Source organism: Ursus arctos, unplaced genomic scaffold (assembly GCF_023065955.2).
Source record: "Ursus arctos isolate Adak ecotype North America unplaced genomic scaffold, UrsArc2.0 scaffold_4, whole genome shotgun sequence".
NCBI lineage: Eukaryota > Metazoa > Chordata > Mammalia > Carnivora > Ursidae > Ursus > Ursus arctos.
Window position 1 is genome coordinate 64779786 of NW_026623056.1, and position 27187 is coordinate 64806972.

General features: G+C 37.6%; 1 protein-coding gene across 1 annotated transcript in view; it reads left to right on the top strand.

Annotated features, from left to right (window-relative positions):
* Positions 1-27187, top strand: part of ROBO1 (roundabout guidance receptor 1) — a 763832-nt gene that overhangs the window by 733864 nt on the left and 2781 nt on the right. Inside the window, exons 26-30 of the mRNA XM_057306889.1 lie at positions 856-1104; positions 10296-10702; positions 13776-13928; positions 21160-21468; positions 26798-26994. Coding sequence (XP_057162872.1) covers positions 856-1104; positions 10296-10702; positions 13776-13928; positions 21160-21468; positions 26798-26994 — 1315 coding nt within the window. The remainder of the gene's footprint in view (positions 1-855; positions 1105-10295; positions 10703-13775; positions 13929-21159; positions 21469-26797; positions 26995-27187) is intronic.

A 27187-nucleotide genomic window follows, 5' to 3' on the forward strand; every position in this document is an offset into this window, starting at 1 on the left:
GATTTTCAAGAGTAATTTTTCTCAGAGGTTAGCATATCATCTCTGAGTCATCTGTAGGACCACCCCTGAGTCATCTTTTAGACATCATGTTGAAGAGGAAGGTTACACACTATGCAACACATTTAGGAAGTAGTAATTTAAACCCCATTAAATAGGGGCGCCTGGGTGGCACAGCGGTTAAGCGTCTGCCTTCGGCTCAGGGCGTGATCCCGGCGTTGTGGGATCGAGCCCCACATCAGGCTCCTCTGCTATGAGCCTGCTTCTTCCTCTCCCACTCCCCCTGCTTGTGTTCCCTCTTTCGCTGGCTGTCTCTATCTCTGTCAAATAAATAAATAAATAAAATCTTAAAAAATAAATAAATAAATAAATAAACCCCATTAAATAGATGTCTTTATTGAATGACTTCTCAGAGCCAACAATATACTAATGTAAACTGTAATCACTCAGAGAAAAAATATTATACATAGCACTCAACAACCTTGGGGATAGTGAACTATTTTTCCTAAAGATTATTTATTTGAGAGAGAGAGAGAGTACAAGCAGCAGGGAGGGTTAGAGGGAGAGGGAGAGGGAGAAGCAGACTCCCTGCTGAGCAGGGAGCCCAAGGCGGGGCTCTATCCCAGGACCAGAGATCATGACCTGAGCTAAAGTCAGCCTTAACCGAATGAGCCACCCAGGCACCCGGTGAATGTTTTTTTGTTTTTTGTTTTTTGTTTTTTTTTAACAGTACTCCCTAAACGTGTCTCAGAACATTCAGGTTAAAAAAGCAGCTCAAAGCTGATATTCCGCTAACTATACGAATAGTTTCTTTGCATAACCTGTAGCAAATCTAAGTGTGCTTATCATTTGTTTCAGCTATGACCAAGAAATGCCATGTCCCGTGCCACCAGCAAGAATGTATTTGCAACAGGATGAACTAGAAGAGGAGGAAGATGAACGAGGCCCCACTCCCCCTGTGCGGGGAGCCGCTTCTTCTCCAGCTGCTGTGTCTTACAGCCATCAGTCCACTGCCACTCTGACCCCTTCCCCACAAGAAGAACTCCAGCCCATGTTACAGGACGGCCCGGAGGAGATTGGCCACATGCAGCACCAACCCGATCGGAGGTACACTGTCCGTAGCCTTTTGCTGACAAATCAGATAATCTCCACTCTTAAGTGGCATTTGTAGAATGCTAGTATATGAGCTAATTTTCATGTCACATTGCCTTTTTTCCGGGATCATCATGCAGTAAGCCTCAGTAATTAACATATCAAGTAATATTGTTGACCAGAACATGAGATTAATTGATCCCAGTGAACTTGCAACCATAAAATAATCTGCATTAATACTCACCCACTTATGATAATTGCATTCATAAACACATGGAGATCATGTAGTAAATATATGGGTTGCTACTCTTGTAGCAGTTTATTGATGATGCCTGTTTTTGCATCTTAGTTTTCCTTATGTGTGGGTAAGTCACTGTTTTGGTCTGTGGAAAGTAGATTTTCTCCTGTCTTTTGAAATGAAGTCTGCAGAATGATTTCTCGCCTTGTAGCTGCAGTGTTGCAAAAGAATGAGCTTGGCATATTTATTTTGCTTTGACCTCAGCTACCTTTATTTTGGTTGAGATATTAGATCGGAGTCCTTTTGTCCAATTTACTAAATAATGTGTGTGTAACCAAAAATTCAGCATTGCCAACCAATACGTTTCTGTTAGACACAAATAAGTACTTCACTTGTCATTTCTACCACGTAAAAGCTATTATTGCATCAAGTTAGCTCCTCTCTCTTTTTTGATGATTTTGTTTGCACTATTTCATTACCCTTGACATATTATATTTCACCATATAAATTTACACATATACAAAACTTTCTATGTTCGTAATATCATTTGAAACTGAGTATGTTATTTGCATCAGAAGATCGTCCTTCAATTTTCTTGAATGAATAACATATTCTCATTTATACTGCTTGAATTCTGTCGATTAAAATAGAACTTGCAATGTTTATTAATTATTCTATCAGTAAGAGGTTCTTACCAAATCCAAATTACGTACTCTCTAAAATGAAGGAGGTAGTTAAACCTTCCTCTGTGGGACAAGGGGCAATTTGGATTCCATACATTTATCTTTAATAGCGTTGACCCATGAAAATTCACGGAGATTGAGAACAAATAAGACATCTATGTCTTTTCCCTGTTAAGGTTCACAGACCATCTCCGTTGCTCTTATTTGAAGCAAATGAGGGGCTAATAGAGGCTCTTACCTCTGAAATGTGTCAGCATTCTCCTTTCACTCTCTCACATTACCTATTTTCCCACCATTCCCCTCTGTGTTGTAAGTGGCACACAGTATTTTCTTCCTGGGAAACCCCTACTGTGTTCCTCGTGTCATCCTTTCCACCTCCTTCAGATCAATCCAGATCAGTTCACCTTTATCTATCCTGACTTTCCAGCCTCTTCCTCTTCCTTTGTGGTTCTTTTTCTTCACCGTTAATACTACTGCTGTTAAATGTTCTCCTTTCTTAGCCTTTCATTCTAGTTACCATGCTCTCCTTCTCTCCTACTCCTTGGGGCTGTTTAATCAACACTGTCTTACTAATTCCCAATCACACCTCAGCCCACTGCATTCTGACTCCGACCATTTTGCTTGCATTAGTCTACTGAAGGTAACCTCCTAATGGTCGATGTAAAGACGTGTCCGTCTTTATCATATGTAAGCTTTCTGCAGTGTTGGCAATTTTATAACTTATTGTGGGAATCAAATGAGATAATGTGTGTAAAGTATCTGAAGTAGGGTAAATATTCAAAAAATATGAGTTGCCTATTGTCCTCACCCTTATGCCATCACCCCATTGCTTGGTTTGACAATTACTTACATTCTGATGGCTTTCAAATTTACTTAGCCAGCCCACCCTTCTTCCTGAGCACCACCATGATATTTGCACTTGGCCATCTCACACTCTACTTGTCCAAAACCAAATTCTTTGTCTTTGCACTTGACCTTTCAAACTTGTTTCATTCCCTTCTTTGTTGGCTATCATGTTTAGAATCATTAATCCTTATTTATTTGAATAACATATTAAATAGAAAATAACCAGGGCACCTGTGTGACCCTGTTGGTTAAGCGTCTGACTTCAGCTCAGAGCATGATCTCATGGTCCTGGGATCAAGTCCCTAGTCAGGATCACCACTCAGCGGGGAACCTGCTTCTCCCTCTCCCTCTGCTTCTCTCTATGCTTGTGGTCTCTCTCTCTCTCTTTCTCTCTCCCCCCCCTCTCTCTAAATGAATAAATTAAATCTTAATATATATAGTAAAATAAAATAGCCAAAAATTATAAAAAACGCTTTGTCATTTTGCCATCAGCTTAATTATCCTGTTGCTTAATTTCTTCTGCTGTCTTCCTACCATTCCCCAAATTAAATTATTCACAGTCCCTTCATTTCTGACTTCAAAATATCTTTGGTTTTTGTTCCTTTGTTTCCATTCCTATAGCTGCTAAGGCAGGCCCTCCATCCCTAGCTCTTGAAATTCTGCCATATCCTTGATCTGATCTCCACTTTTCTTGTTTCCCCTTTCCTGTCCAGCCTCTGCATTACCTTTCTTGACACACAACAAGCCTGGGAATGTTCCCCCTCACGCAGAGTCAGGTCCTGCTCTTCAGCGCAGTGCTCGAAGCCTTTCACAGTCCTCCCCCCTTTACGAACCGCTTCCTTCCCAGTCTCTCCATACACCTTCTTCTCTAGCTACTTGGTTTGAAATTCCCTGACTTTGCCTTAAATTCACCAATATCTGGTCAGCACTGCCACTTCCGGGCCCAGAGAGGACTTCTCTGGAGCTGGCAGGAAGGGCAGGCCACTCTTGTGTCTCGCGGCCATCCCCCACATTTTTAGTGTCCTCACTGGGCACCCGTGTCTTAGCACGTGCTGTTTCTTTGATTGCAGGGGCAGGCGTGTCTCATCCTTCCAGGCCCTGATAAAATGCAACCCATCTGTGGAACTTTCATTTGATTACCTGACAAAATTCAACCAATTCTTTTCTTTTCTCTTCACAACAGTCTGTTCACAGCTCTGCTACCCTGCTAATCAGTTTTCATGTTGCATTAGTGTTTGCTCTTGGTATGTCTGTTTCCCTCTTTAAAGCAAAAGCCCTTTGAGGGCAGAGCTCACATCTTACTCATGTCATTGAGGTGGCACAAAGCTAACCTCTGTAAGTATTTGATGAAAGGAATTGGATACCACAGAATTAAAACACCCTTGCTGTCTTAGGGGAATGAATACTCATATGAACTTAAAATGAACTCAAATGCTTTGGTTACCTGAACTTAAAATCCTGTTCAATTATATATAGCCCTTTTGAAATGATGATTTTCTGTCTGTGAAGGTATTAAGAATTTTAGTTCCAGGATTGTTGCTGGAAATAACACTGGCCTCTAATAAGTAAATGAAGTCCATTAAACAACAACAACAATAAAATACTATTATTGCTCTTTTATGATGATGGTATATTCTACATGTTTACGGTAGAAATATTTGAAAATACAGATAAAATGAAAATACAAAAGTACGAATGATCTGTGTAATCAGAGAGTCACTGTTAAGATCTCAGTGAAGGTCTTTTCAGTCTTTCATCTCTGCATATACTCACATTGCTTTGAATTTGTGATATGCGATATGTGATAATTGCTTTTTTCACTGAATGGTGTATTTTTCCATGTCAGTAACTTTTTATTTAGATATTCATGTTAAACAAAAGTATACTGTGATTTACTTGAACAATTCCTTAATGTTGGACATTTACGTTATGTCTACGTTTTTGATACTATATACAATATTGTAATTCTCATCTCTAGTTAAGTCTTTGAGCAAAGCCTGTTCTCAAACCCTTGACCTAGTCAGATGCCTGGCCCATCAGCAGATGGCTTCTGTTTCTCATCATCCTGCCGTGCCCCTAATGATGCACTCATTAAAGATAGCCATTTCTCTGCAGATTTCGTTCTCAGCATCAGACCCTTATATCCAAGTACTCTTTTCTGTAGATTTCAGCTGCTTAAATATCACTCAGAACAATACACATATCTCCAGCCATAAAGGCACTTTCCTACTTCCGACAGCCATTTTCTCTTGCCTGTATTACTGTAATGGTCCATAAGTGGTCTGGTTGCCTTTAGCCTTGCCCCTTCTTCAATCTAATCTTTCTGCTGCAGCCTGTGCAGAGGCATTTTCCTAAAACGCAACACTGATCAAGTCGCTCCATTGCTTAAAATCTCTCAATGGCTTCCCATTTCCCTTAGAATAAAGGCAAGATTCCTTAATGTAGCAATCAAGGCCCTTTGTGATCTGACCCCTGCGTGCCTTCCCATCCGTATTCATTGCCACTCACCTCTTCTCTGCTCATGGTGCTTTCACTCTACGATTCTTCCAGTTCCTGGAATGAATACTTGGTCATCCACCTTAAGGTCTTTCCCCCATGCCATCCTGTTTTCCTGGAACACCATTACCCCTCTCTTTTTTGGAACACTTATGTATCTTTGAAAAGCAAGGTGAAATGGTAGATACTCTCTATAGAATCTTTTTCTGCTGTCCCAGTATTGAGATAGGAGCCAATTCTATGTGTTCCCATAACACGTAGACATCCTCTGTTTGTGGATACCACGTTATCATTGCACACTTGATTCATTGTTTGTCTCCTTTACTGGATTATAAGTCCCTTCAGGCAAGGAACAAATCTATTTTATTTAGCTGAATTTCTAACACGGTGCTTGAGTTTCTCTTTCTATTGCTGCCTAACAAACTACTTTAAAACTTAGTTACCTAAAACAACCATTTTCTTTTACTCACAATTCCATGAATTGGGAATTCAGAAAGGATTCACCTGGGCAATTCATCTCTAATCCACATGGCTTCATTCGGTCTGTTGGGGCTGGAAGATTTACTGTCAGGTTAGTTTCTTTACTCATGTATTTGGTGTCTCAATACTCTGTGGCTTCTCTGTGCCATCATATCGAGTCTCATCCTCTGGGGTCTCTTCAATATAGCCCAGACTTCTCATGACATGGGGATCTCAGGGTAGTGGCACTTCTTACATGGCAGGAGACTTCCAAGAAGGCAGGAGGTGGAAGTTTCCAGGCCAGTTAAGAGCTCCACTCAGAACTGACATGGTCCCCTTTTGCCAGATTCTGTTGGTCAGAGCAGTCCCAGGGTCCACTGAGATTCCTGAGTATAGAACTAAACTCCCTCTCTTGATGGGAGAGTGGCAAGTTCTCATCCCAGGAGAGCGTTGGGATGGGAGATATTGTCATGGACATTTTTGCAAAATATACTCTGCTGTGTCCTGATATATAGTGAGCTTTATTAAGTATATGTGCATTAAAATCAAATCCTTTTATGACTTAAAGTATAAAGTATTCCCCAAGCTCTTTTTGCTTGTGATTCCTTTGGTCTCAGAACCTAGCAGTCTCACCATAATAGGGACAGTGTAAATGTTTAAAGAATGAATACATTTGTTTACTATATACATTTTTTTACTGTTGTGTCTATTGATCAAAGGCATAAATAAACAGTGTTGTTTATATTAAAAAGAAATTACTGAACTAAAACCATTATATATCTGCAATATTTAATTAAACATTTTAGACTGCTTTAATATGGATATTGCAATTTTGGCATTCTAATGAGCTTCTAGATATTCTCTCTTTGTCTTAAACCAGATAAACTAGGTGTCCAACATAATAGGAATTTTTCTTCTCTCTTTTCAAACAATAACTATGAAAATAATATAATTAAACTTATTTGCATATATTGTTTCAAAAAGTGTCTGGTGCTATTGAGTTTCCCATAGTTAATATTTAGCAAAAATTTCTTGAAAAATAAAAGTAGATTTCATTTATGGGATAGGAAATTAACTGATGTCTTATTAATATAGACAAACTGAATATGGTCCATTTGGAAAGAAAAGACTATAAAAAGGCAAAGGAAAATTAAATATCTTGTCTATTTACAAACCAGGTGATGGTTAACAGTACAAAGTATTGAAGCTATACCAGTATCAGAAAAAAATCTCCAAGGTATACATTTCCCCCTTTGTCTTTTGTCTGGTAAATGGTATGTGGTGAACTATATAAATATCTGCTTTCATAAATTAATGGCATTGTTCCTGTCTTCTCTTGAACATGTTTATGAAGACATCATTTTTGCTGGAGCCTGCAGTGTTGTGATTTGTAGTCGTATCCTTGTACATTATTTCAGAAGATGTTGAAACCCCTCAGGGAGAAAAATCTAGAGGGCTGAGGTTCATTTGTGGCAAGTCCCACTTGAGTGCAGCATCTTGAAATAGCTTTTTGTTTTCAAATAGAATATATTACATATTTCAAACTGTACATGTTTATCACACATTCCCTGGGCTTGCCTTATTTACAGATGGTTTGAATAAATTTTTCCCTCTTTCCCCAGCATTTGCACAGGGTGATAGTAGTTAAAAGTCAGCCCTTCAAAAACATGAAGATGTTTTTGCTCTACAGAATGGGAATTATCCAAATACAACAACGCTGGCTTCCTTTCATAGAGAAGTTGGCTGTTCTGCATCCTTTATTGATGGTCAGAATAGTCCCCTTTGTGCTAGAAAGTCTTGCATGTCTTTAAAAAAAGAAACTTCTTGTGGTATTTTGGGTGTGCATGCTGACAAAGACTGTAAATTGACTTCTAAGTACGGTATTTTATTGCAACCCAAATTAAACAAAGGTTTTCCTCCTATGTGTATAACACACTCCATATTGAGACAATTATCCATTTTAATCTCTTAAATAACTTCAGCTTTGGCATATTCTTCATGTTTCTTCTATTGCCACACACAGATGCATTAGAAAACACCCAGAAATAAAAATAGTACATTATATTAAAGAACTGTCCATGTGTATATACATATGTACATATATGTATAAATTATTCCAGTACATATATGCATATGTATAATATATGTGTGTATGTGTATATATGTGTGCATAATAACACCATTCCTAGAAGAAAGGTCGTGACCTGGGAAATGAAATGTGAGATTAAAGTCTACATCTGATACCTACTAATTGTGGGAACTTTGGCAAGGTCCTTAATTTCTCTGAATTTTAGTATCTTCATCTATAGAATGATAATAAAAGCAGTACCTTGGAAAGCTGTTAAAAGAATCAAACGAGTTCATATTGTAAAATATACTTAGTTACAAAATAGATGCTCAATAAATTAGTTAAATGTAGTATTTTAATAATCATTTATTTTTAATGCTTTCCATTTGTGTTAACAAAATGTGTTTATTGACGTGTCTCAATTCGTTGAATTAAACAGCACAAAACTTCCATCTTTGAGCCACTGGCATCTCACCCTCAAAGCTATATTGCTATATTAAACTTCCCTATTCTTCTCTGTAGTAAGTCCCTGTGTTAGATTTTGACCAGATCCTCCATGGTTTTGTTTGTATGCTTTTAATTTGAGGCTCAGTTCTATTAATTTTTTATTCTAATTCTATATTAGTTTCAGGTGTACAATATAGTGACTTGACACTTCCATACAATACTTCCAGTGCTCATCACAACAAGTGCCCTCCTGAATCCCCAACACCCATCCTCCCCCACCTCCCTGCTGATAACCATCCATTTGTTCTCTGTAGTTAAGAGTCTGTTTTTTGTTTTGAATCTTTTTTTTCCTTTAATTGTTTGATTTGTTCTTAAAATGCAATTCTGCTCATTGTAAAACTATAATCATGCACTTGGAGATATCCTTTGCAGATTGTACCTGTCTGTGGCTATGATGGCATGGAGTAAGAGGGCATTCTCTGCTTTAACCACTTTGTCCTCCTCCCTCTTGTCCTAAGTGCTAAGGCATGGCAAACTAGATGAGGATCCAGTCTTCTCCTCGGTTAGCCCCCATGACTATTCTATCTCATCTTGCTCTGTGAGTCTGATAAGGATGGTGAGGGAGATGGGCTGGAACCGACTTACTCACTGATGAAGGACTCAATTCTGGGCAGCGTCTCTAGGCTTTTGTAGTCCTTGAAAAATTTAGCCACATCTTCAGGTGGATTACCAGTCAGTGGCATTCATGCTGTATCTTTCCTAGCCTCCTAAACCATGGAAGGGGCTGGATGAGTCTAGAACCTGATCTCACTACCGTCTGGTGCTTGTGCTCAGGTTGGCATGCTTATGTGGTATCCATCCTCCTTACTTCTCGAAGGCACAGAATTTGAAGAGCTGATGTTATCAGTCTTCCAAATGGCCTTCCCCTTATATCATCTCTTTAATCTTGCTTAGAGAGCATCTTGCTTAGAGAGCATTGGGACTGTTGAGCAGGTCACTGACTGACTAAGCAGTCCCTCAACTAGAAATCACTGTATCTCTTCCTTTTCGTCAGGCACTTTCCTAAATTAGGAGTTAATCTCTTCTCATTCTCCCCTGTTGGGAATAACTTCTTTCCACCAACGTCTCTTTACACTGAGGTCAAAACACTATCTTCTCAGTCATCTTATCTTCACTGTGGGTGATGGTGTTGGATGGTAGTAGAAGGACTGCTCCTAGCTGATATTGTCCTCTGGATCTGTGAAGAGATGGCTGAAAGTAGTTATTGGTAACTCTTTGAACTTACATTGTAGAATACCACTCACATTGTCCTCAGCCTTGGTCCTTAATTAATTTCAAGATATGAGGAAAAATACCTTTAAGCATTTTATTTAACAGATAGGTGGAATAATGGTAAAAGTGATAGGTTTGAAAATAGCTAATAACCTTTGGTGAATAATTCAGAGAAAAAAATGCTCTTGGCTCCCATAGCCTTTTATCTTAATAAAATAAAATCTAAAGGAAATTTTATCATATGCTGAATATATAATTGTTCCATCCTATGAAATTCTACTCTCTATAGTCACCACACATGAGTCCATTTGCTTGGAATGGTAGGTGTGAAAATGAAATAAAGGGAAAGAAACATTTATGGAGCATGTGTTCCAGAACTGATGTCTGTTGTCTTTGGCAATAATAATCTATCATTAATATTTAATAAGCTTTAAGACAAGTACATAGGCATATGTTTCCAAAGTATGTTACTTCTCCTTTCTTAGCCGAATATAATCCAAATGATGAAACCTAAGGAGACTTACAGGCAACTGAGTATATTTCTGTCAAACTTGAATCAAAAGGAAGCTTCACTTGGTTAAATTAGCCCCACAGAAGCAATGATCAAATCAGTGTACTTGTGAGTTTCTTGGTTAATGTATTCTGTGTGGGTCCTAATGATGAGCTGAGCCAAACCTGTTTATCCGTCTTCCTGCAGACGGCAGCCGGTGAGCCCCCCTCCACCACCAAGACCGATTTCCCCACCACACACCTATGGCTACATTTCAGGACCTCTTGTCTCAGACATGGATACGGATGCACCAGAAGAGGAAGAAGATGAAGCAGACATGGAAGTTGCCAAGATGCAGACCAGACGGCTTTTGCTACGTGGCCTTGAGCAGACCCCCGCCTCCAGTGTGGGGGACCTGGAGAGCTCTGTCACTGGGTCCATGATCAATGGCTGGGGCTCAGCCTCAGAGGAGGACAACATTTCCAGTGGACGCTCCAGCGTGAGTTCTTCTGATGGCTCCTTCTTCACCGACGCCGATTTTGCCCAGGCAGTCGCAGCAGCCGCGGAGTATGCTGGTCTGAAGGTGGCACGCCGTCAAATGCAGGATGCTTCTGGTAAGTTGTGCCTTGTCACCAAGCTGGAAAAGAAGACTCGATGCCTGCGTGTCAGTTGATGATTATCGCCTGGGACCTCGTGTCCAATGTGAAATGCAGCTATTACTGTCTTTTATTTGCTGCCTGAGGAAACCAAGATCCAAGCATATGACATAGCTTGGTTATTCCCTTTTTCTGGACAAGGCTTTTTAAATCTTCTAGTTTTTTTTTTTTAATATAATAAATCCTACATAATGTAAGTGAAGCCTCCTGGGAGGTCCTTGTTTTTACAAAAGTCATAAGAGATATATGTACAGTTTCTTTAGGTATGCCTGCAGTCAGGTGAGGTTTGCATTACGTTATTTTTTTGAGGTGTAGAAAGTCATCAAAGTAAAATTCACTGTGATAGTTCTCTTATTCTATTTAATTAGAAATTCTCTAGGAGAAATAAATAAATATCCGGGGGGGGGGGAGGGGACATTCAACCATTGGAAAATGGACTATTTCACCTTAACCCCCATTCTCTTCATGCCTTCTCCATGAGAATATTAATTTAATTTGGAAGATAGATGTCTGTGATATGCATACATTTTCAAGCATAGACATTTTGTGTTTAAAGTAAACATTTCTAATCTAGTAATTTGGAGAGCAAGTTAATCCAAATGTTTATATATTTTTCTGTTTTCCCTTATCATTGCCAGTACCCTGTTTATTAATGATCATTTATCTGTTCTTATGTTTGAACCCATTTTTATTTATCACCTATTCCCAACCTTGTTTTTAGAGAGTAAAGAGTATGAAAAAGGAAAGAATTTAAATTTAAGTCATACATTTATCACATGACATTTATTCCCGCAGGATGGGATATATACATAGTATACATTCATATACACATTGTATATATGAAAAATACAAATAGTAGAGTAAAATAATGTGGCCAGCAAAAGATACATTTCTGAGAAATAAAAGACTATCACAACACAGCAGTAATTGCTATCTTGTTTTTGTTGTTTTGCTTTTCTTAGTTTAGTAACTATCGTATTGGTACTTTTCCCTGTTCTCTTCAGATACTGGATTGGTCATTATTTTTTATCATTTGTAGAATGTATTCAGAGAAAATAAAGCTATTTCTATATGTTATTTATCAAGAGCATGTTATAGGAAAAAAGAAGTCTAGTACCCCCTCGACCTTTTATTGTAAAACATATATTTATTTCGGCCACCCCGATATTTTATGAAATTCAACCAAATTCCTTTTTTTCCCCTCAGTCGCTACTGAATGTAATAAAATAACTATCCAAACTACCTTTCTTAATAAATAACATCTAACTGTGTACATAGCTTTTATTTCTCTTTATTTTTTAATTTTCTGTTAAAAAAATAAGAAAGTGAAATTAAGCATATTAAACCACTGCTTTCTAATTTCAGTAAAGGTGCGCTGCAGTTCATTAAACCAACAAAACATAGAAATAACATTGAAATTTCATCTGTAAACGACCCGGTGCCTCAGGGTCCGTGAACAGTAGATGGCTTTACACAGTAGAATGGATACCGTGCTCAGTCTCAGCCCTAATTCTCTCCTTTCATGGATATGTAACTTTAATTGTAACAGTCTCCATCATAGCTAAGGAGAGTTTGGTTTACTATTTGATTGTATTGTAATTTAGTGGCACCTCTGATTTTCGTTTGACTCATAATTATCATGAACTAAACATGCACTGGCCTCTGCCTATTAAAATGTTCTCCTCAAGAAACGGTGGTGCTGATTGTATGACTTGAAGTTAATACGAATGAATAACCCAATCCAATTGCTTCTCACTTGGCCGCCTTAATGAATATTATTTAATATGTGTCAATTAGCATTTTCAAATATGTTGATTCCACTACATGTGGCTTCTCCTGTCTCTAGCCAAAGACATGTTGTGTAGATATGTTTGAAGCTTCTTACGGGACAACAAAAAGTTTCAGCTTTGTGTGTCTGGAATTTCTAGAAACCAGAGTAATGAAAGTCAGGTATAGGGTCAAGATTTCCCTTGCCTTTATGGATTAAATATGTTGTGCCATTGCGATACAACATCTGTGTAAGACAGCCCGAAAACTGGGGAGCTCTGAGATATACTGTGTCTAATTAGCGCATTCAGTTATTACTGGTACTTGCAAATACTGTTGAGAAAAACGAGAAAACGAGAAAACCAAAACCGCCTCTGCTACCACCAAAAAATGTAGAAGTTTCTGGAGAGATCGCTTTATCCAAAATCAGCAAGTAAACATCTAGTGAAAGAAAAGGGGTATAAGTAATTTTGGACAGCTCTAAATATGTGGGCTAGCTTTAATTTCAGGCCTCCTGAGGATGTACCTCAGAATGTATTGATATTAGGTGTCTGCCTTCAATGAGCAGCATAAAATATATATTTAATTAAAATAAGGGACATATTTAGTACTGTTCATTCTTAGAACATGAATTTCTTAAGGACTCTGGCAATTCCCTTGAGAAAACAACATACATTGAATATGCTGGGCAAAAATCTAATTAATATTTTTTGTTTACTAATAACACTTTAGTGAAGTTAGTTGCAAAAGTAATTGGGATGTTTGGGCACCTGGGTGGCTCAGTTGGTTAAGCGTCTGCCTTCGGATTGGGTCATGATCTCAGGGTCCTGGGGCGGAGTCCCGCATTGGGCTCCCTGCTCAGCGGGGAGCCTGCTTCTCCCTCTGCCTGCTGCTCCCCCTGCTTGTGTGTGCACGCACGCTCTCTCTGTTAAATAAATAAAATAAAATCTTTTTTAAAAAAGTAATTGGGTTGTTTTTCTTTAATAAGTGGTGTCAAGAACTTTAACAGAATAAAAGTACTATGGGTTTAAAAAAAAAAAAAAAGAGCTAGAAAAAACTTTCAGTGTATTTTTTTTCCCAGTGGTTGGGTCAGGCAGAATGACAAAAATCCTAGTATTTGCTAGAATAGTTTATTTAAAGCTATTTTTAGGAAATTAGGGATGCTTCTAGTTCTAATGTTTTCTTTTTCTTATTTAATGTTATAATTAAAATTCATTGAAGAGTTTGGCTCTGATTTTTTTTTTTTTTTTTTTTTTTTACCCAGGCCGCCGACATTTTCATGCGTCCCAGTGCCCTAGACCCACAAGTCCTGTTTCTACAGACAGCAACATGAGTGCTGCTGTAATACAGAAGGCCAGACCAGCCAAGAAGCAGAAACACCAGCCAGGACATCTGCGCAGAGAAGCCTACACAGATGGTAGGTCCATTGAAACACATGAAAACATCTATGAATCTCGCCTAGTTACCCTGGCTTTCCAGGGCTAGAAAATGCGTCCACTGGTGTTAGAAATTACATTAAAAATTCATTAACAGTAAGCCTCCTATTACTTAATAAAAATGATTGACTTTCATACCTTGCGAAGCATCTTCAGTACTTCTAAAAAGAGGGTTATTTAAGAAGATAAGAACAGTAGATATGTTTACCATTTTTAAAAGGTTATTTTGTTGTTGCAAACAGACATCACTGTAGTTGGAGTAATGACAGAGAAGTAACCTTCATCGCATTCCCTGAGAAGTCTTCCAGAGCGTCCTTTTTGTTTCCTTTTGGAATTTTGCATTCAAATAGAAGACGATAAACTTGTCTGAATATTAATTCTAACTATGGTGATGTTACAGTTATTTTGTGCACCAAAAGGCAAATCGAATCGTCTTCCCTCAGCCTTCACATACAATATCGACTCTCACTGAAGAGGTAGCGCTTGTATTCTCAAGGGATCCCAGGAGAATAATGCAAACATTGTGATGTTGTCTAGAGAAAGCCTTTAATGAAAGTGCCTCAGGTGGCCCAGCATTTATTAAACCGCCACCTTCTCGTTTTATAAACAACCCCAAGGGCTTTGTTGGAAATTCACGTAAGATAAATTCTCTCAGACTCACCCATCTTGTCAGGTTTGCTAAATTTGCTAACAGGGTGGGGGAAGAAGGGTGTCACAGACACTGTCCCCCACCTCCTGGTCCTCTCCAACCACAATCTGATTAGGACTTTCATTACCAGTCAGCAATTTTTCAAAAAGGGCATCATTTGCCATTATCATATGAAAGCCTCATATTATAGATCCTTATCCAAGGTTACAAGGAGGGTTTTCTGAGGCACTTCTCCCTGTGATTCCTGCCACTTGACGGAAAAATTTAATACAAAGCTCACAGCAGGATGAGCACAAGTAATTTTGCAATGAGTGGCTGTCCATGCTATTATCTGTACTTTATTCAGAGTATTTTCTCTCACTCACATCTATCTGATATTAGACTACATTAAATACTGGCATGACACAGCGCACCTGGGCCTCCTGGCTTCTGCCCAGGACTCTTTTGTCAGTGAAACTGAGCTGTCAGAATATTATCTGATTTTGAGGGGTTATTACAATGGCTTTGTGCATGTTTGCCTCTGTGAAGGGACAAACACTAGGTGTAAATCCCCCAAACTCGACCGGCAGTTTTACATTTATGGGACCCCTGTAATGGCATTTTACGAGTGTTAATAGCTGTCCTATCAGTTTTTATTATCTAGAGGAGAGTGCTCCTCACCGAAAAACGGGTCAAATAGCAAACCTGGATGTAAACACATTTAGTTGAATACGTAAGGGAGAAAATCTGGCCTCAAGCTTTGTGTAATTTCCAACTCTTATTTATACTTGTTTTGGAGGACCTCTAGCATTGAGGGATGCTTTTTGAAAATGCTTTAAATAATGTACACATGCCAAGTTAAAGGACGTGGTATCACAGCTACAAATTGTGCTGTGCTTGAAAATTGTGATCTCTATTTATTGTACCACATTCTGCAGTCCTTTTTTCAATGGATTTAATAAATATAAATTCTAACTAATGCTTGCAGAGTAACTATGAAACCAAATGATGAAACACCGAGGTTTGTTTTTAACGTTAATTTTAGAAATACCAAAGAAATATATTGAAATAAGTAAAGCCAACAAGTTAATTTGAATTATTATTTGGATTTTTCGTTATTTCACAAAAGAGATTATGCAGAATTGTCATTGGATATAAAGTAATGTGGAAGTCAATAATCATTTTCTTGAAGTCATAAAAATAGACAAAATGGAAATCTGACTAAATTTATTTTTAAAATTTTAGCTTTAACTTCCTTTCAGCATTTTGATAACCATCTGTCTTTTAGTTATGCTTATTGTACTAAAAAGTCTTGAGTTTAATTCTGGACACTTTCTGATTTGATAAAGAAAAAATACCAAAATACGTGTCATTTTTTACATATCTGGCAATGCATATTGATGAAGTAAAATCAAGTAAATGCAAATACTTCTTCATGCATCAAATAAGAGAAATGCATATACTCTTGCCAGCAGTGATTATGACATGGGAACACTGGGTCATTTTGTCAGAAATCGTTTTCTCAAAATACTATACTGCATTGTTTGAAAAAAAAATTCCTAGACCATTTCATAAAGAAACTCAGTGGCAGACACAATTTGTACAATTTATTAAGAAAGAGAAAGAAGAGGGGGAAAGAATGAATTTAAAGAGCTGCCAACTGTTCAAATGTGTATTAAACATAGTAGTAAGACATGAAGGTTTTTTTTTTTTTAATTTTTGCTTTTTGATGATTAAAATGTTAACTATGATGGATGAGTGATTATTATCAGTAGACTTCCTTTGCGAACTAATTTCAGAATATAGTGTCAGTCTTGAGTTTATAGTGTCTTTAGTTTGTAAATTTTGTTTGACTTCTGTATTTGCTTCATAGAACTTTTGTAGCGATATGAAGAAGGCTAAACAGTGGTTGTGTCTGACCCGATGAAGAGTAGTATGTGACGATCCTTGTCAGTCAGCAGCTGTATTCGTTCTCCAGGGCTGACGTAACAAAGTGCTATAAACTAGGTGGCTTAGATGACAGAAATTTATCTTCTCACAGCTCTGGAGGCTAGAAGTCCAAGAGCAAAGTGTTGGCAGGCTTGGTTTCTTCTGAGGCGTCTCTCATTGGCTTGTCGATGGCAGTCGTCTCCTCGTGTATTTACTCAGTCCTTCTTCCATCTGTGTGTGTGTCCTAATCTCCTCTTCCTGTAAGGAAACCAGGTAGATTGGATTAAGGCCCACCCCAAGGACTTATTTTACCTTAATTACTTCTTCAAAGACCCTGTATCCAAATACCATCTCTTTCTGAGGTACAGGGGGTTAGGACTTTAACATGTGAACTTTGAGGGGACACAGTTCAGCCCATAACAGCCCTCGAGCACCTGATCCGTGGCATTGTGACCGTATCTTATTCTGTGGGTAAATCCTAGGCCTCAGAGAGACCCAGGGAGTACTCAGTGCACAGTGGAGTACTGTATACTTAGTCACCATGACAGGCAGAATCTGTTTATTTATCTCGTATTTGCCGCTTACAAGTTTAACCCAGATGAAGGGTAGGATTAAAATATATGAATATTTATTAATCAGAGTCTTAGCGAGTTAAAGCCAAGCATAAGTGCATTTCTAGGACCTTCTAATAGATTCTTCCCACCCCCTCTTTTCAACCCTTTCGATACATTTACATACTTGATTTAAAAACCAAATCTACATTATTTCTCCAGCCCTACTTTTCATAAATTATAAATTCACCAGCCTCTTTGGAATGATGTTATTTTGACTTGATTTATCATTAATTACAAGGTCTTGGGACTTTAAGCAGCTAAGTAAATAGAGTGCTGGATCTCCATAGTGAGTTAATGCTGGCTGAATTGTCTGCATGCACGTGCTCTGACATTTTACTTTATATACGTTATACTGGTATTTGGAAAGCATTGTATAAAGAATGATGTTTATATGATTATATAAATTGTCTGTACGTATATGTAAAACAGGTCCATGATCCTATTTGTTAAATCCAATTTGAGCTATGGTTGGTATGTACTGGGTGAAAGTATTATTTATCACTATGTGAAATACAGAATTGTTCATACTATAATGATCCCTGCTTTGACTCAGTAATTATTTTATAACACCTAAAAAAATTATTTGGTAACCTATTTGGGTGAGAAATAAAACCTATAAGCATTTGCCTCTCATCGTCAACTAGATACAGAAGCAATTATAAACAGGAAGTTAGAACTCTTAAAATTACTGCTGGGTTCTTTTCTTGTTTTCTACCTGTGTTATAGAGCATCTGGAAATAGATTTTGTCTTGAGAGTCACAGATTCCCAAGATTTTGTATGCTCTTGTAATAGTGGTGATCATCAGCTTTGGTAATCTGATGAACCCAGACATTTTATGATTTGTTGATAGTGGCACTTACTTTCTGCCTGTCTGATAATCTGTGTTTGCTCTTCGGGGTTGATGTCTATAGCAAGGGGGTAGTGCGGAAAAGAGCCTGCAGGCGCTCACTCCGTCTGCTGCCAGGTATGTTCTGAATTAGATTTTTCTCCTTTCATTGCCAGTCCCAGGCTCAGTCTGAACTTAGAACTGCTCTGCCGTGGGTCACTTGGCTTTAAGCCACTCAGTACGGTGTGTTTTTTAACTACCTCTTTTTGGTTATTTTTAATAAACAAGTAGCAGATGAGGGAGGACTCTCATGATAGTACCTTTTTTTAAAGTATTGTTTTTTTTTTTTTAATCCATTAAAGTAGTAAAGAGGAAAACCAGGCACAGTGACAATGGTAATATATGTTGTAAGGCAAAAAAAAAAAAAAAAAAAAAAAATTGATTTCGTAAAATCAGGAGAAAATTAATGCCATTGGCTATACTTTGGTCATCATTTTAGGTAATGTTAAGAGGCTGTTTATATGAAACTAGAACATGATGAGCCATGAGAACGAACAACAACAAAAAATGCAAGTAAAAGTTGGACTGCTTTTAATAATGGAGTCCTAAGTAAAATAGCTGGTAAGAAGATAGAACCTCAGGCCCTCTGCTTTCCAAGACCAATGAAATGAGTTCTAATGCCTTAGTTTTAGCACATAATGTCAAATGAACATTGGTTTGAAAAAGACTTACACCTATTTATAGGACAAAACTAATTAATTCTTGGGGTGCCTGGGTGGCTCAGTCGGTTAAACGTCCACCTCCGGCTCAGGTCATGATCTCAGGGTCCTGGGATCGAGCCCCGCTGTTGGGCTCTCTGCTCAGTGATGAGTGTGCTTCTCCCTCTGCCTCTCCCTCTGATCTCTCTCGCTCTCACTCTCTCTCAAATAAATAGATAAAATCTTTTTAAAAATGATTATTTTTAAAAAGTATATAAGCATGAAAACACTAGATTAAAACCGATGTTTCCTAGAACCCCTAATTTGCTATTATATTAAGAACTTCGAAGGCATGGAGCTTCTGGGTGGCTCAGTTGGTTGGGCATCGAACTCTTGGTTTCGACTCAGGTTGTGATCCTGAGGTGGTGTTATGGAGCCCCACATCTGGCTCTGCGCTGAGTGCAAAGTCGGCTTCAGATTCCCTCTCCCTTTGCCCCTCCCCCACTCTTTCACACTCGCTCTCTCAAATAAATAAATAAAACCTTAAAAAAATAACTACTAAGTCATAATTTTAATATTCAAGAATTTCTTACTCTGGTATATGTAAATGATAGTGGAAACATTGTCAGTAATAGCAAACTATATAGAAACAACCTAAATATTCCTCTGTAAGGATTGGCTAAATAAATAATGATATATTCATTCAACAGAGCATTATACAAACTTCTCAAAAAAAAGCAGATCCCAGGAATTATGCAATTTGGTAGGCCTGATTTTTTCTGTGTATAAATCATTTCTGGAATGATCTATAGAAAAGTATTCAAACTGATTACCTCCACATTATTAATATTGAGGATTGGAAATGGAGATGGAAAGGTATGAGGGGTAGTACTTTCAAGTTCTTACGTACTTTTGATTTATTTTTAGCATGTAAATTTTTTTGTTGTTGAAAGTGTTAATTTTTTAATACTAAGCATTTAATACATGTTTTATAAATGCTTTTTAGTTGATTTATTCTATCACCTAGATACTGCTCTCCAAATATGAAAGCATTACCATTTTTTGGAGTCATGGCTGAAAAAAAAAGTGCTGATAATTCCCAAATCTCTGTATTTCTGGTCTTGACCTCTCTTGAAACTCAGATTTTATGTACAAAAACCTGTTAGACATCTCCGTCTGGGTACGTCAAAGGTGCCTCCTACTCACTTTTCTAAGACTGAATTCACACTCTTCCTCTGCAGCCCATCCATGTCTTCCTCATCCCCTCCTTCCTTATCTTCAGTGAAGTTTCTCTCATCCACCTGGTCAACTACAGCAAAATTCCTAAAAGTCATCTTAGACTCTTTCCTTTCCTTCCTCTACTATATTCCATTGATCATTAAATAAAAATTGATTTTTCTTCCCTCCCTCCTTCCTTCCTCAAATACATCTCCTCATCTGAACAGCCACCAATACAATTCCGTCCCCTATCATTACTTATCTGCGCTATAACAATAACTTCTTGTCCTCCTGGATTCAAGCCTTTTCTTTTAATTCATCCTCCATACTGAAGGCAAAACAACCTGAAACTAAAATCTCTTCATATTCTTCTACTAAGTTACAAACTATTATTAGGATATCTATTTCTGCTCCCTGGAATGTACATAGGAGTCAAGGATAGCACCCCTTATATATATAAAAAAATAATTTTTTTAGATATCAAATTTTTACCTACTTTTATCCTTAAATATGTCTATAAGAAGTTGAATCATATATAATGTCCAGTTATATATATATATGTATATATACACATTTTATATATATATACATTATATAGATATACATTAACATATATATAATGTATAATGAAAGATACACAGATAACATTAACTTATATTTATGCCAGAGATTATTTGGTTTAAAACCTCTGGGTGCAGATACAGAGCACAGAGATCCCATCAATGGATGGGAAATTATAAATACAAAATAAAATGAAATAGTATAAAGAATACTGAACCAGAAATTAAGAGTCTAAGGGCATTGGTCCTGGTTCTGATCATATCTAGATTTGAGACTGAAAAATAACTTAAGGTCTGTGTGTTTGAGTTTCCCTTCTTACAGAACAAGAAGGGATTTAGGCTAGATTAGAGATGGCAAATAGGTCTCAACTCAAGTACCAACCTCAATCAATTTGAAGTGGTTGCTTGAAGAGTAAGACTATGCATCTGGGACCAGCAACATTATGCTGAAATCAATTAGGAAGGTCTGTTATGATCAGGGGAGAGAAAGTTATAGCATATATGCCATATTAGCTATCCCAAGAGTAGATAATCTTTAAGTCCCAGCTCTATGATTCAATATTTTTCTGCCATATGACAATGAGAATATGTTGAAATTGTTCATCTTCTTGTTCCTTGGATGCCTTCAATTGTTCCAGTTCATTTAAGATATATTATCTCACAACTGAATGTGACTCCAATGCTAATACTAATATTTAACAATTTTATAAGTGGCATATTTTCAATATTTCTTTCTAGATCTTCCACCCCCTCCAGTGCCACCACCTGCTATAAAGTCACCCACTGTCCAATCCAAGGCACAGCTGGAGGTGCGACCTGTAGTGGTGCCAAAACTCCCTTCTATAGAAGCAAGAACAGACAGATCATCAGATAGAAAAGTAGGCAGTTACAAGGGGAGAGAAGTATTGGATGGAAGACAAGTTACTGATATGAGAACCAATCCGGGTGATACCAGAGAAGCACAGGAACAGCAAAATGATGGGAAAGGACGAGGAAACAAGGCATCAAAACGAGACCTTCCACCAGCAAAGACTCACCTCATCCAAGGTACTGGTTTATTCAAACAGCTAATAAACACAGATTGAACATATGTTTGCAAGTTGCAATGTTGGGTTCTCTTAGGCCTTATGAAAAGTGGTAAGGTTTAGAAATTTACTCTCTAATGGAGGAGACAAGCATGTACTCAAATAATTTTAACATAATTAAATTAAATACATAACATTATATAAGACTTCCTTGGACAGGTGCCAGTTGAGTTGGGTTTTAAAGGAAAACATGATTCCAACAGGTTAAACAGAGAGAAGGGGATAACAGGTAAAGGAAGTAGGTGGAGAAAAAATGTGTGAGTGTAAAAACAAATGTTCGGTGAACATTGATTTCTAGTTTGGCCAGACACTAATAGTGAAAGATAAAACTAGAAAGGTGGTTGGGCCAGACTGGGAAGGCTGGGAGTATGATCTAGAGTGTGGGATTTATGATATAGGCGGTGGTGAGCCAGCAAAGAATTTTGAGCAAGAAATGGCAGAATCAGAATTGTAGGAGAATAACTGGCAGCACTCTATAGTGAAGGAAGAGACATTGAACTTGGGTAGATGAAGATATCAGATCATTGTAAAATAGCTAGGTATAAGCTATGAAAACACTGAATTAAAATAGTTGTGTGGAAAAAAGGAGAAAAGAGCCTACGTTGGCATTTCAGAGATAGAACCAGTGGTTAATAATTGAAAGTAGAAAAGTAGAATGAAATTATGGAGTAAAGCAAAAGTTACTCAAATGTTAATTAAATGACCCTGCTGGCTAGTGGAACCTAATTGTGCTAGCCAATGTAGAAAAAAACAAAAACAAAAACAGAAAAGATGTCTTAGGGAAAAGAATTTCAATTCTGAATGGATTAAGGTGCTGATAAGAGCACAGATACAAAGAAAATCAGTAAGACTTTAGAAAACTAAGTTTAAAGATCAGGAGAAAGGTTGTGAGTAGAGAGTAGGTTTTAGAAACAGCAACACAGAGGGGAAAATTGTATGAATTACAAAGGCTAAATTATCAGCAGTGATACACTGGTTATTGTTGAACAATCAATTCTCTGGGAGGAAAGCAAAGCAAAACCCTAATTTGTGGCCATTTACTCACTTCTATTGGGTAGTTACTTCCAAGATGACTGGTTTCAAGCTACTAATACGAAGTCAGTAAATGTGGAGTTGGGAAGACTTGAGTACTGTTCTTCTGAGAACATGTGAGCCAGCTTCAACACACCAATCATCTGCAGTGATTATATTCAAAGCTTAGGCACAAGAATCACTTTCTACAATGGAAATTGAAATGGATCTACCAAGAGATAGAAAATAATCAAGATCTCCAAGCCGGAGAGAATAGTATCCTAGAAAGAATGGTGGAGGAAATTTTAAAATAGAAAGAAGTCTAAAATGCCACCCAGAAGTAAAAGTTGGGTGTCAACAGTAGGTGGGGGCTGGAGGAAGAACACAAGAGGATTTTGCAATATGTTATTTGTGGGTGGTATTCAAAAGAATTGTTTTTAGTACTGTAGTCAGAATAGAAGCCAGACTGTTGGGGTTGTAAAGTAAATGGAAATTGTGTAATGGAAGCGATGAGCTCTTTTCAGAAGGTTGGGAAGAGGAGAGGTTGGAAATGAGTTTGCCAGGAAGGCAGAATTTGTGGAAATGCTTTAGTTATAGGATTATTATAGATGAAGGAGGAGAAACCATTTAGGAGAAAGAAATACAAAAAAGGGGAAGGTTGATGAAAGAGTCTGCAAAGAGTGTTAGGGAAAGGAATCTTAGAAGCCTGTAGGGGACACTTCAACTACTACTGTATTTTAATAGATATATTGCAGTAAGATTAGACATCAGTCTCTTGTTATATTTATTATGAGCTCCTGGTCATAAGCAACTTTCTTTCAAAATGGGAGTCAATTTCACTCTGGTTTGTGACAGGAAGCCTGAACTCCTAATCTAGGCATGGACCCAGCCATAAAGTGATAAGTAAAAGTATCTTTCGGGCAGATGCCTTTACTATGTGACCACAAAGTACTTGGTGTTATCACCACAATCCAAAATTTGAAAAACTTAGCCTAGTTTTTATCAGTTAAGCAAAAGGTGATTTAGCTCTGAACTTTTGACCCATACTATACTCCCAGTAGTGATTTATAAATATAATGTCATGATATAAATTACAAAGTTTATATGTGGCCTGAAAGTATAGACCAATTTGCTGCTACAAGGGATTCTTCAGGAGAAGATTTTGCAAACCTGGAAAGATCCTGGTATATGTAGAATTAGAACAAAGTGATGAAATTATTATATCAATCGTTAGAGATTTAATAAGTTGTCCTTTGTGTTATAAAAATATTTCTAACTAAAGAATATTACTGGAACCATTAATCTAGAAATGAGGAACCCTATTTCATGGAAAGCACTGAGATACACTGACCAGATTATTATTTTATAGGTCTTGCTTTCCCAAATTCTTATTTGAACCATAACCCTGTGTATATGTGTCATTAAATGATCATTTCTATGATTGCTATAATTTTCACCTTCATAATTCAGTTGACATTATTTAAAATGAAAGAGGCACCCTGATTTACATGTGTTATGAATGGTCATTTTTAATTAAAGAGAGTGGTCTTCTAGACTTGAATGACTGATCTTTTTGCTGACATTTACCTCAATTAGTTCAATTTATTTCTACATATATCAAACATCCACTGTGTTATAAAGCATTGTACTGGTCCTGAGATTTATGTGTAAACATGAACCTTGACCTCAAGAAGCTTATAGTCAGAGACAGAGATAGGTAATCTATAGACTCATAGATATATTCATAGTTAGTATAATGTTTATGATGCCATTCTTGAGAGTCCAAAGAAGAGACAGTTAGCCCAGTCTTGTGGGGTATGTAAGGTAAAGAAAGACTTCTTGATCTTTCCTGGTGGAAATGACACTAAGCTAAGTGTTCAGGATGGGGGAATTTAACTTGCATAAGAAAAGTGGATAGGTTATTCTGACAGAGAAACTCAGCATGAAAAGCTCTGAGGTACATTGAGAAGATTGTAAGAAATTCAGTGTTACTAGATAGTAAAGGTGGTCAAAGGGGAAGCTCTTGAGGTAAATGTGAGCTTAAGTCATTGAGTGCCCATAGTTCCTGTAAGAAGGTGGCAGAGTGAATATGGTTTAGAAAGTAATGACTCAAGGCAGGGATGTATTAGTAGATATTTACAACCCCTGGACAAGAGATGTGGAGAATACAAACCAGGCCATAGGAGAGGAAATGACTGAGTGGGAAAATGCAAAATTTAACATTTTTTAGTGTTAAAAATCAGGCTCACCTGTGTATATTTGAATGTGTGGAAAAAGTACATTTAAGGAGTACTGGAAAATTGTTGGAAGGGAGGGAAGACTCTAAAATAATTTGGTTTCTATCTTTATTGTCTTAATGATTAATGTTTTCATTAACTATATTAGGGAATACAGAGAGGAAAGAAAAAAGTGGACATGATGAAGTCAATGTTTGACATATTGAGTTTGAGGGATACTTAAGAGGAAGTGTTCACCATAGATCAGGAGTTGCAAATATAAATTAATTATTTATCATGATAAAATATTAATTAAATTACTCATTCATTCACTCAAAACGATATGTCAGATTGAGAGTATATAAAAACACAAAACACAGAAAAATACCTGCCCCCATGACAGTTATAATCGAGAAGAGGTTACGGTCTGTAAGAATGGATGAAATTGCCCAAGGTTAGCAGGAAAAAGAATGTATGTATCCACTAGGCTAAGTGTTGAAACCTGCAACATGTAAGATGCACTGCATTAAGAAGAGCCCACAGGAGACTGGCCAGGAAGGAGGAGAACTAGAAGCTGTGAATAGTGATGTTAAACTGATGGTGGTTTCCAGATGAAGGGCAGTGACAGGTCCAGAGACATAAGGGCTGAAACACAATTAGCATTATCAAAGTCAACAATGAATTTTCTCTTTCGTTGTAGTAACGTGAGCATGGATAGATTTCTGTGGGATTCAGAGTAAATGGGAGTTGTGTCTACCAGTATTGAGTCTAAATTGCTTTAGGAAGCTTTGCTGAGCTGTAAGGACAGGAAGAAGGTACTCATTTATGTAAATCACAGGCTTAAGGGGAAAGTTTTGAGCAAGAGAGAGATTTTATATTGTAGTCTGACAAAAACTAAAGTCAGTGGAGAGAAAAAGATTGGTGGAACAGGGACAGAAGATGATGGTCACAGGATTCCCAATGCTGTGAAGCAAAGGTGCAGGAACAGTGGTGTTCATGGACTATGAGACCCTAGTGAGTCTGAATCTGGTTGAGGGGTAGAAATCGTGATGAGTAGAATGGAAGGAGAAAGGTGCCATCAAGGAAGACTAAACAGGTGACATAGGTAGATTGGGTTGGCCCTCCCAGGAAGAGAAAGTTTTGTGCAAAGGGCGGGGGGAATTGACTTAGAACTGGTGCCGTTGGGCTAGAGGCAAGCCTTCCTCATTCTACTAGAGAGAAGTTCAGTGGAAACCTCAGGGGAAATCAGATTTCATTCAGGCAGCGTGGACATTAGAGGAAGCATTTGCAGGAAGCAAAAAATCCATGTAGGAGAGTTGGTTTTTCATGTGTTTGGTGTCCAAAGGGTAGAGTGGACAGGCTTTGGAGAGAAGTGAGCAGCTGGAGGACGCATCAGTATAAGCAGCACCAAATTAAAGGCAACATAGAGCTAGAAACCCAGGAGATGGCATTTAATTAGAGTGGCTTTATGTTTTGAGCTAGCAATGATGGCAAGCTTCAGGGCTCCACAATGTAAATATGTTGAAATGGAGGTTGACGTCCAGGTGTCTGGAAAGTGAACCTGGGCTTGGTTCTGTTTTGGTAGTTTGAAGAAACAGCTTTGTTTCTTTCAATGCCTTGAAATAATCCTTCATAGTTTGCATAGAGATTTCACTATCCCCTCTGTTTTTACATCAATACTAGGAGCTCCTCTGGGTGTAGATACTATTAATGCTCGTTTAGAAAAGTGGAAACTAAAGCCTAAAATAATTGGAGATCACATAGTGAAGGATAGAACTAGAAGCTAAGTCTGACTCCAGATGTTGGTCCCAAGTGAGTTTGAGGTGGACAAGAGCTTGTGAGCAAAATCAACTCGAATGCCAACCGCTACCAGGAAAGGCAAAGCTTGTTACTTTGTTTTTCAGGACAGTGCTGTCTTTTTAATTATTGTTATAAAATGTCCTCACTTATTCCTCAAAAACATTGATGCTGCCACATTCAGAATCACAGACATAAGTGATGTTACATTATGCAATGAAAATGTAGACTGGTGTTCATATGCACTTATTATATTTCATTACACAGAGGATATTCTGCCTTACTGTAGACCTACTTTTCCGACGTCAAATAATCCCAGAGATCCTAGTTCTTCAAGCTCAATGTCATCAAGAGGATCAGGAAGCAGACAAAGAGAACAAGGAAATGTAGGTCGAAGAAATATTGCAGAAATGCAAGTTCTTGGAGGATATGAAAGAGGAGAAGATAATAATGAAGAATTAGAGGTATCTATAACTTTTTTCCAAGTTTCTCAGCATTATATTGGTTGCTATATCAGCCTCAAAGTCAGAAATATTTATCAGTCCACAGAAATGTTACTGTTTTACCACAAACCCCAATGTTAATGATGTCAGAGACTGAAAGTCTGTGAATTTGGTGATTTTTTGAAATGTGTTCCAAAGTTGTAAATGATGATAA